Source organism: Dermacentor andersoni, chromosome 10, assembly GCF_023375885.2.
Source record: "Dermacentor andersoni chromosome 10, qqDerAnde1_hic_scaffold, whole genome shotgun sequence".
NCBI lineage: Eukaryota > Metazoa > Arthropoda > Arachnida > Ixodida > Ixodidae > Dermacentor > Dermacentor andersoni.
The window spans coordinates 121,318,609-121,329,937 of NC_092823.1; the positions used below are offsets into that span (position 1 = coordinate 121,318,609).

At 44.2% G+C, this 11,329-nt stretch overlaps 1 protein-coding gene across 2 annotated transcripts; it reads right to left on the bottom strand.

Moving 5' to 3' along the window:
- Positions 1 to 345: 345 nt before the first annotated feature.
- On the bottom strand, positions 346 to 11,115 carry LOC126544900 (uncharacterized). Of its 2 annotated transcripts, XM_050192433.2 has the most exons (9): positions 10,853 to 11,115; positions 10,334 to 10,414; positions 7,807 to 8,026; positions 5,475 to 5,564; positions 5,259 to 5,348; positions 5,048 to 5,131; positions 4,565 to 4,645; positions 2,969 to 3,046; positions 346 to 567 (listed from the first exon to the last, which is right to left on the bottom strand). In XM_050192433.2, exons 1-9 carry the CDS (start codon positions 10,967 to 10,969, stop codon positions 491 to 493), a joined length of 918 nt encoding a protein of 305 aa, XP_050048390.2. In that variant the 5' UTR covers positions 10,970 to 11,115; the 3' UTR covers positions 346 to 490. The 2 variants fall into 2 exon arrangements, with proteins under 2 accessions (XP_050048390.2, XP_050048391.2); XM_050192434.2 differs by lacking the exon at positions 4,565 to 4,645.
- Between the last annotated feature and the right edge of the window lie 214 nt (positions 11,116 to 11,329).

The window sequence follows — 11,329 nt, forward strand, 5'->3', positions numbered from 1 at the left end:
ATGCATGCTTTTGGTTCCCATATGCAGACGACCGTCGTCACCACTTATCGTCAGACAGACAGATCACTTGTCCGAGCTGAAAAATAGTCTCGTGAACCAAGTTACTTCCACTACATAAAGCTTTCGGCGTCAACGGCTTGCAAAATATCCGTTGAAATCAGTAATGCGTTGGTTCGCGCCGTGGAAACAGCGCGAAACTTTTTTCAATGAACGCTTTGTGCCAGCGGGCTTCGTAAAACGCAGATCACTAGAACGGCTGGTGTAGCGTATATTTAACGTAATGTGCAGGATGTCAAGTGTCAATGTATAGTACACATATATATGGACAAACAGGCCTGTCGAAAGATGATTCTTTTTTTATTTCATAACTCTGCGTGTTTAATTTAGCCATCCTTATTACTAGATTTACTAAATAAGGCTTTTCTGCGAAAAGAAAATTTAGCTCCCCAATTCTTTCTGTGCAGAAGCTGGTCAGTAGGAAAATTTGACGTTAGGATGGAGCCACGTTAGTAAGCTTTTCCTCTGTTCCTGGGATAGCCACATTCTCATCCAGCGAGGTAGCGTTTCCTGTAAAGCGTAGATGCGAAATTCAGCCGCCAGGATTTTTGAAGAGAGATGTCACAAGCACGTACACTTGCTTTCTGTGTAATGAATAACAATAATAACAGAAAAGAAACAGGAAAACAGTAGTACAAGAAAGTAAAATAGTATTCAGCTAACCACAAAGGAATTAAATATGTCATTGTCAAACTCAACAATATCTCATTGTTGTGTCTAGACACGTATTATGTAGCTATGGAGTTTGAAAAACCCACTTAGAAAACTCCGGGACTACGAGTTTCCTCAAGGCACAGCGAACGTTTGAGCCGATGTGTTACAGCTTGTGTCACGAGAAGTGATTATCTGAATTATTATATGTTATGAAGTAGATCAACTTGTTGTGGCTGAAAAACATTTCACAAGGAGGAAAAACAAAGGTCGTTACATGACACCAGCGTGTGCCTCACCTTTAAATTACTGTCTCATTTTCGAGCTGTTTTCGTATGTACACACGCGTGAGAAGCCAACCGTAGCAGGACGTGCGCGTGCTGAGCTATCCATCGCGTATTCTACGACGAAGAGGAGCGAACTGGGAAAGGCTCTGTTGCACAGAGACAAAGAAACAGCAGTACCGTGACTACTAGCTTTCAAGGTACCCATAATCTCAGGTAATGTTTTTCGAAGAACTTGCTTTATTTTAAAGCCGAAGGCCGCAGATTTATGTGAAGGCATATTTTTTTTGTTTCCTTGCGGGTAAAGTAGCACAATAAGGTGATTTTATTTAGTTTTTTTTTTGGAGGTGAAGCATTCTTTGCGATCCCTCCTAGACTTTTCTGATGGTGGCTGCTGTCTTGAATATATAACACACAGTTGAGCACCTTTACAACAAAATGACCCGTATAACGTATTATTTCGAAGACTCGAAGAACATCGTTATAAAGGCGTTTGACTATATACGCAGAGGTTAACTGGCTCATATAAATCCTGTGTGCTGGCCACGTAGGTCAAGCTTTGTTCTGGATAATAAAAAAAAAAACTAACATTTTACATAAAACCTGTACATATAATGTCGGCTCATAGGAATCTCTAAAATATGCCGATCTGTGAATGGCATGGCGAACTATATTTACCACATTCTTTAATTTACTTTATTTTCTTTGATTTGACCGCTCAGTACTTGCCACTGGGTTATTGTCCACTCCTCCGAAATGGGCATGCCATTCTACGTACGATTCCTACCTAAATCAAGAAGCTATAATGTCGGCTCACAGATATATGTAGATCATGCCGATTTGTTAATATATATATATCGAATGGCTAATTATATTTTACGAGTTATTTGATTGACTTTGCTTTCTTTGGTTTAGCAATCTGGTACGTGCCACTGCGAGTGTACCTGTCCTTTGCCAAGCATCAAGAAGTAGTATTTCACATTGTGACACTACAGGTACGGACATCCCTATGTTGCTTGATACTTGTCGTCCTTTTCTGCGCATACAACTGTCATCACCAAATTTTACGCATCGCACTTGGTCGTAAAATATTTGACCGCTTTGCTCAAGCTTAGTTTCACATAGATTCCAACATGTACGTTCGTTCTGCATGACTTTTTTTTCCTTCATTTTTTTGTTTGCTGGTGTGTCACGTTCGGTTCATTGAACGTCAAAACGTTTCTTTCACGAGTGTGCGCGCACTTTTGTTTTTCTTTCCACTTAATGTATAAGAGAGAGAGAGAGAAACGAGGAACAGTAGGAAAGTTAACTAGGTTAACGTCCGGTTTGCTACCCTGCACGGGGGAGAGGGGATGAGGGATTAAAAAAGAAATTAAGAAGGTGAAGGAGAGAGATAGCGCACTGGCTCATTAGTAGTTGCAGGCTGTCTGTAAGCATATTTTCAGGCTCATTGATTTTATAAAAGTTATGGGAGAGCGTGTAGCATTCAGGGTTGTTGACGGATGAGGCCGATCATCTGGGCTTGTCACGACGTGTGAAGTGCTTACACATGCATATATACGAATGCGCGCTCGTGAAGTTATGCCCATAATTCTTATTGTGAAATGAGCATGTTATGGTCACTCCACCGAGAACGGCATTAAAAGTTATTCGTCTTAGCAGCAGCGGGTGAAGGCACCAGAGCAATGTCTCAATGTCTCAATGCCTACCATCTTAACAGTGACATTAAAGACACTGATCGAACATGGACAAAACAGCAGTGTATCCATACTCGGGCACAAGACGACAGTGTAGTGTACGTGCATTCATTAGTACTGACTGTCACTAATACCGAAAAGCAATGCCACTGTCCTTCAGAATATTTCTGAAAGCAATTATCGCGTGCCTTGCATGACTCTTTTAGGGCCATGGACATAGTAAAATTCTTGTTTTCTTCCTTCAAAGTTGAAATTAGACACTCTTGGATCTTCGCACACCTTTGTCCGTGACCGAAACTGGCTGGGTGGCAGTTGTCGTCGTTGTTACAGTATCATTTTGTATAGGCTTTGCGGTATCTGAAACGAGAATAAGAAGTGAGTCTTTTTTGCATACAACTGTGGGGGGAAATGATTCGCGATAGTGAGTTCCGGTCTCTCTGGCACACAGTTCTGCTGATGTAGGCTAGATACGCGGTCTCCGTCACCGATGGCTGCTGTAAATGCACTTTGACAAACTTGTGATCAGAGAAAAGCAGATACCACGCGCCTCACTTAGGCCTCGTCGTTTTGGTGCGGCGTTGTATTACGTCGCCGTCTCTCGTGTACCCGGCGAATGACAGCTGTTTCCTCCAATACTTTGGTTCTCACATTGCTGCCTTTCCAGCCTTTTTACTTGCTTGTGTGATTAAACATATGACAGACAAAAGGCTTCAGACAAAATGACTCCCCCGCAACGGTGCTAACACCTCATACAACATAACTTGCAACCGCAAGTAATGCGATTTGGGCTGCATTTTCTTCGTAAGCTGCTATGACCTCTGATTTCAAGATTTGATTTGATTTAACGAGACCAATTATTTATACAACCATCGGCTGGTGAAACTCTGTTAGTCGGGCCCGTTAGCCGCGGACTGGTAGGGTCTACGATCTTGGTTTCGTTACCCACATTAGATCCTACAACGCAAGAGGACAGTGCCAAATGGCCGGCAAAATTGAGCATTCTCGTCGTATAGTGAGCCGCTAGGCGTTCTATGTAACGAAGGAAAACCAGTAATTCAATTACTGATATTATGATTCATCTCTGCGAGTTTATCTTGTCGTTCAAGTTATATCATTTTTATTGGTTCGCTTGTAATATAAAGTGCAAGGCAACAGCTGACGAATTCTAGCGTTTGAGTTCGCTCACTGAATCAACCAATCACTCAGCCTGTCACTTTAAATATCCTATATTCATGTCGAAAACAATAGAAGGAATAACGCACATTGAAATTCCAGCGGTAACTTCATTGTTTTTGCTGTCATTGCTCCAGATTTATTTTATCATTTCGATTTAAATTGTAGCTAACTGACAAGCGAGAAAGATGGTCAGTCAGACTCTAGCGAATCTTTGATTGCCTTAATAAATAACATTATTTATGAGCTCCCCAAATCTAGATACAATTAGAAAACATCACGTGATTTAGAGCACTATCTCCCTGCGTTCCCGCATAATAAATAGTAAGAGAATTGCGGGGCCCCCAGAAGAACGACTAGAAAATCCTGGACAAGCTTCATGTTTGTAAACAAGGAAGTCATGACGCCGCTAGCGCGCAGGCGATCGTTGAAAGTAAAACTTGCCATTTCTCGATGAGCCACTTCAATTTGTGCCTGCAGTATAATCTGCGGCTTTGGTGGTTTTCCTGAGCGACGATAAAAGTCTAAGGACCTATATAATCACGCGCGCCTGGCAGAACCGGCGGGTTCGCGGTATAGGCAATGGTAGGCAGCTGTCAATATGACGTCATGTCCTTAAGCAGGTCTCTATAAGAGTCTCCATCGCAGTCTTAAGTAGTACGCAGCATTTCATGCAAACTAAATGATTACTGGCATGCTTACTGGTTGGTTCTGGTTCGGTAACTGTGGTTGATGTCTGCGAGGCGGTCGATGACATGGCTTCATTAGGAGTGTTGCTGGTAGCTGCGTTATGAGAAAGTAGAAAGGCATAATTTAATTTAACATTTGCGGATTGACCATTAAGGAGCCGCCCGCTTAATTGCAGCTAGTTCAAATGCTAAAAAGATTGTCAGACTGCAGTGACTTTTTGATTCCCTTAACTAAAGTAGCTGAGGAAGGCAATCAAGAGACGCCGAATTCCGAACACGATATTTCGCGTGATTAAATACCACATGATATCATCTGATCGCCCGATCAGACCATGCGTTACATTGAGCAGAAATCCTCAATTCTCCTGCAAAATATTGAGAGTATTCTCGTGCCAACGGAAAACCTACTGATAGCTTTTGGAAAACGTTAAGTGACTCCCTTGCAGTGTGAAGAATGGAGCTTGCATGCAAACTAGAATATCACTAGCGTGCTCACTGGTTGATTGAGTTTCGACGACTGTAGTAGTTGTCTGGGAGGTGGTTGATGACGCTGGTTCGTTAGATGTTGCGTTGTTGACAGCTGCAATGTGAGAGAGCGGAATGGCGTAATATACCATGAGAAACAGCATGGGGCAGTACACATTTAATATCATCTCAAGTTTATACATATAGATATATATTTAATAAGGAACATCGCGTAAAATTACCAGGTGGCGAAGCCTTTTCACTCAAAGCCGTTGACTGAGTGGTGGTGTGACTGGTAGTTTCGGTCTTGTTACTTGCCGTACTGTCAGTGGCTATAGCGGACGGAACAAAAATACAACGCCACTCACGTTTTCTCTTCACGTGATGAGCGTCTAGACTATCTATTGCAGCGATATATGCTCAATGGAACAATGAAAATTAATGAATAATATAATTACCAGCTTCTGTAGGTTCGTCACTTGCCGACGTCGCGTCAGGAGTCGTTGGCGGCGTTGTTTGGACCTTGCTCGATGTACCAATGTTGCTAACTAAAATTGAAGTTGCTCATGCGTTAAACAGCACTCAGAAAGAAAGGTAAATAATGTACTACCAGCTTAAAAGGGAACAAATTTCCGTTAGCGTCTCTGAGGCTTTCCAGTAAGGCTTTGAGTAAACGTAAATGTACAGTTGGTCAGCGCGTGTAACAACTATACATTGAATGGGTATTGACCGATTTATTGAACGGAAGTGTGGCCTTAGTTTGACGCAGGAAAATGAGAATAAAACACATAACAAACATAAACACACATACACTTCACATATGACGGCCCACTCCAGCCGAACGCGCAAACCCTCACAAGAAGAGGGACTCTTTAGCAATAAGCTGAAGACAAACTATGGCATTCAGTGCAGTGCCTCGCTTGGGAATTGTTGGTCACGGGACCAGCAACTTGCTTGAATTGACAGGCCTGTGCCATTGTCGCCATCCTGCGATCAATTTTCTCACGACTTTGTCTCAGTTAATAGGGTTAATATAAGCAGCTTATGGCTGGAATTTCGAGGGTCCTCACGGGTTACATAAGGGAGGGAGATGAGAAAGCATAGACGGTGTCTATATGGTGTCTTTGTCTATATATGTGGCTGCTTGCCCTGGTCATTGCCTAAGTTAACTTTGTTTGTCATCATGATCATCATCATGATCATCATCATCATCGTCGTCGTCAGCAGCAGCCGCCGCCGCCGTCGCTCATTTTTATGTCCACTGCAGGACGAAGACCTCTACTGGCGACCAGTTACCTCTGTCTTGCTCTAGCTGATTGCAACTTGCGACCAGTTAGCTCTGTCTTGCTCTAGCTGATTGCAACTTGAGCCTGGAACTTTACTTATTTCATCACCCCACCTAATTTTCTGCCGTCCTTGACTGCGCTTCCCTTCCCTTTGGCATTCATTCGGTAACTCTGCTGGTGCTTAAGTTATCTGCCCTACGCATTACGTGGCCTGTCCAGCTTATCTTTTCTCTTGATGTCTATTCATTATGGTTCATTCCTAAGAGTCACGCTGAGAGACCATTTATTGTACCGCATGCCGCCTGCTGAAGTGCCACGTGAGTCGGGGTCGGGTACACGTGAGAGACATGCCGTGAAGTGTACATACACGATGTTTATAATTTCCTGTACCGTACACTCTGTAAACCTCAGCACGCATTCTTCAGCAGTCTTCGTTTTCCACATGCCTACGCTTCGCCGCTCACAGCGCTTATGCACAAGCACGGCGCGCCACTCGGACGCTTATGCAGCGCGGCGCCTTCTTGTCGCTTCGACAGTGCGCCAGCCGTTATCAGCTCATTCCCCAGATACGATCTTTCTTATTACCCCTTCTGCATCATTCCTCGCACTAGTTATCACTGTATGAAGACAATACACCCTGATCTCATTGCAACCTTGTCCGCGTTTTCTTACAACTCGCTGCATAACATACTGTGCCGTACACGCGTTTAGACGCCGTCCCCCCCCGTTCTTCAGCAAGTCCCGTTTTCTGTGGGCGCCGAAGCTTCGCCTCTCAGCGTTTCCAAATGCGCACTTGAGCGAGAGGATCGCGCCAACATATCCGGGCGTCCCTATGCATCTGGCTGGCTTTCCTTTCTGATATCGCTTCCTCAACCGACTGAAGCGAGTTGCAGGTGGCATGGCCTCCGAAATAGGGCGCCGCGCGCTGTCGGATCCCTGAGGCCATGCAGGTGGCGTAGTGTTTCCTACAAAAGTTACTTAAAGGAACTCCGGCGCTGCAATAGTTGAGTCACCATAGGTACGATGGTACGGGTAGTACGTTGGTTTGTCTAATCTTCGTGCTTGTGACTTCAGACGATAAGGTGGCGTCATTAATTACGCTTTTCTTTTATCTCAATTTCCAGGCACTCATCATTTTCTAAACACAGTAGGGCAATTAGTTACTGCGCCAATGCCGAATTACTGCGAGCTGTCTGAATTACAACGCGATATATTGTTGTAAATGGCGAAATTATAAAGTAACAAAGCCGGTTCAAGCCGGAAGTATTTGCCGTTCTGGCAAATTCCTTCACTGATCATCATTACCATAGTGGTTGAACCTACTCCTATAGGAAGCGATCCGAGGCAATAGCTCCAGAGCTTGCTCTAGTAATTTTACTAGTAAACTATATCGCAATTGCAATGCCACCGAGATTGGCTTGCGCGTGCTGTCTGCGCCGCCCGATCTCGGAGGCAACGGTAGGTGCCCTAAATGACGGAACGCATGATGTTACCATGCACCTACCAGTATTCAACGTCGATGAGACGGCAGTGCTAGGTGAAGTGTCCGGCATGGTTACAGTGGTACTTTCGCGTTTTGTCGTCCGGACCGTTGCAGTAGACGTCGACGCAGTGCTGTTGCCGCAATACATATCTGCGGCAGAAGGGCGGGATCTCCACCTTGTGCAGAAACCACGGTAGCAGTAGCCTCTCCAGTCGAAAAAGTTTCCCACCGGAGACAGATGCTAAAAACAAGCCCATTAGAAGAATAAAAGTGTGTTTCCTTCTTGGCTACTGTACGAGTCATCATCTGAGACAACAGTAACTACTACTACTACTACTACTACTACTACTACTACTACTAGTAGTAGTAGTAGTAGTACTACTGCTTCCACGGAGGAAGAAAAATAGAAAAATACCAGAAACAAGCCTATTAGAAGAAGACAAGCTTGTTTCCTTTATGGCTACTCTACGAGCCATGATCTGAGGCAAAAGTAACTACTACTACTGCTACTACTACTACTACTACTACTACTACTACTACTACTACTGCTGCTACTACTGCTGCTGCTGCTGCTGCTACTGCTACTTCCACGGAGGAAGAAAATAAGCTAGGAGGGAGTATCACGCCACACCACCAGCCTTTACAAGCTAATTACTGACCACCGTGAAGCTACGATACCTTTGCCGTATTCACTCTAGAAGAGTCTGCCTCGCACGTGACCCTTCTCTCGGCTGACTCAGCGCAGTGTGCTTGGTTCCCGGTAGGTTTCAATTGATGCGCACTTGTTCGGTCGTTCGCGCTTGTTTGGTCCTGAGGAAACGACGATGCAGCGTGAAATGCCTTTCACAGCTGCACGCTCTCCGGTGAAGCATTATTTGTCGGGAAAGCTTGCCGGCTATAACGACGCCAAACGCCAATCGTAAAGGGAGCCGTTTGTCGAATCCGATAGGCTTGACTTGTTGTCTCCTGACAGCCGCGACGGGAGTGATTTCGGCCAGTGCTAAAATTGACTGCTATACGCAGTCTAATAAAAGGCTCTGGCTTTTACTGGCTGACAATAAAATTTTATCCCAACCTAGCGCATACTGCTCCCAGAACAAAAACCCAAAAGCCCATTTTCCGTTGAAGTTCGTCTGGGTGGAGTATACAGGACCTACTTAAAGAACACATTGGTTTCTCCCTCTTTAAATGAAATTGGTCATACCACAAAAGTGAAACTTGTACTCTAAGATGTGGCAGCTTCGTTGCACATTCACAAATACAAGTCTAGAAATGGGCAGTCATTTTTTAAACTATAGTTTAGCGCGAAGGACGAATCAGTGACAGCGATGGCGAGCACGCGAGGTGTCATAAGCATATCAGACACGCTGGTGAGTCCGTATGCGGCGAAAACTGCGTCGTTACCGGATGGTACTTTTTTGGCGAGCGAAAACGCTACTTGCCAAACGGCCGCGCACCCGCGGACGCGAGAGCACCCACACGTGAATCTTCATGCCTGATCGCACTTCGTATCGTTTCTGTGGTCACAGCAGAAAGCGCACGCCGTCCCTACCGCCCGCCGAGGTGTACCGCCGTGATGGATGGATGGATGGATGGACGCTATGAGCGTCCCCTTTGGAACGGGGCGGTGGTTGCAATGTGGGCTTGTTGGTAATGCTTCTTCAGGGGGTTGCTCGGTTGCGCCACCAAGCTCTCATTACATTACCTAATCTCCTGCCTATGTTAAAGAAAGAAGAAAAAAAGAAAAGGAAATATTCTCACGAAGAATTCCCATAACCAAAGTTTCCGAACCACTATTGGGAACTTTCTTTTTGTACGCCTCCGTTTGTCATTTCTCTACTTTCCTTCCATCAATCTTCCGAACGCCTCTGACTAATTTCTATTGCGGGCATGTTTACTTTCCCCCTGCTCTCGCTGAACCCAAGAGCTTCAACGAGGTCAGAGGTATACTTAAACTGACCGCTGGACACATATGATTTGCGGACGCCAACACCATCTGGTGGCGTTCTCAGGACGTCCTGCTTTAAGCTCACAAAATTAGGGTGCCTCGATGCGCGCGCTCGCCTCCGCGCGCATCGAGGCACCCTACACAAAATGGAGAAGTAGTGCCATCTCACGCGGCAGCCAGGAAACTAGCGTGGTGGTGATGATGGAGTGACAAATGACGTGTGACAAATGTTTCTGAAAGCCTTCCCCATCAACTCGCAGGGCACACATAAAGTTATTTCCTCCTCCTCCTCCGGCATAGACCACTTTCTTCCTCAGAAAAAAAGCATTTTATTTCTAGCCCACATTGGCCTCTGCGGACTATAGACTGAACATGGGTCACTTTTTTTCTCTGGGGCATGCAGCAGGATTTCTTTCTTGATCGACAGACATGACCTGTGGCTTTCTCTGCATTACATAAAATTGATGGGGTGGAGCTGAATGTTCAGCTGATGTTGCGTTCGTAATCTAATATTTGAAGTTTTGTTAGGCAAGTAAATCTAAATTACTGTAAATAAGAAAAACCGGGCGGACGGAGACTGTCTATGAACGAAAACCTTACGTAGCACTCCGTTCCGTCGTAGTAACGCCCATAGGGGATGAGATTTACGCAGAAATAGAAGCACCGGTTCACAGGCCTATCCTGTAATACATTGAAAGAAAGAGGGAGTCAAGCAAGGTATCATCTGCAAGATTGTGTTGTTTCTTGAGCCCACAAAGGCGATATATATATATATATATATATATATATATATATATATATATATATATATATATATATATATATATAATCACCGCTATATATACTACATAACTGTCGAACATGATTTTGGATTGGTAAAATGATTGATCTCAGTAAAATCTCGAAGAGGTGTCGTGCGCCGTTAGTTTAGTGCACTTCCTCCTCCTGTTCTTTCTAGCTTTGACAAGCGTATGCCTCAGTTAACTATACATGTAGAGATTTCTGTAGAGTTCTGTAGGAGCATTAATAGAAAACGGTTACCAACGCTGGTGTCGAGTGCAGAGGCATGAGCTTAACTAAGCAAAATCACTTCCACCTTCCCGTCGCTGCCGAACTTACCGGGTGTGGGTTGCATCTGTCTGGACAGCGATATCGCCGAAAGAACGCATCTGCCAACGGTGCTGCATGATAAGAGGCAGGTGCAGTTTCGATATGGGATAAGCATGTTTTTTTCATGTTATTTCTAGAAAGATTTTGTTAGCAGTTCTTTAATTGATAAGTAAAAGTTCTGCATTGTTTTTCTGTTCTTCTATTTATTGCATTCTTTTAATGATTGCATGCTGTTTTGCATTGTAAGCTTTCAGTCATATATTTTTCAGACATACGCCAACTAATGTTCACCGCGATAGGTTTATATATTCTTCTTACACTTTGTGTAGTTGTTTGCTCTTGTTTTGTATTTTTGCGTTTTCCCTAGCTATTATGTAACATGTATTGTTTATTGAATTGTATAACCATGCTGTATTTGCACACAATATACATACGTTTTGCTTTAGGAGGTCCCCCTGACAGTTTCATAACTCTGGGACCTCCTAA

What these genes read in the sequence shown, in the direction of transcription:
- LOC126544900 (XM_050192433.2), bottom strand. Translation starts at nt 10,969, where the DNA reads ATGAAAAAAACATGCTTATCCCATATCGAAACTGCACCTGCCTCTTAT. An exon ending in TGAAAAGGCTTCGCCACCTG is followed by an intron (nt 5,132 to 5,258) that starts GTAATTTTACGC and finishes CTCACATTGCAG; the next exon opens with CTGTCAACAACGCAACATCT. An exon ending in TACCGAACCAGAACCAACCA is followed by an intron (nt 3,047 to 4,564) that starts GTAAGCATGCCA and finishes TTCTCGTTTCAG; the next exon opens with ATACCGCAAAGCCTATACAA.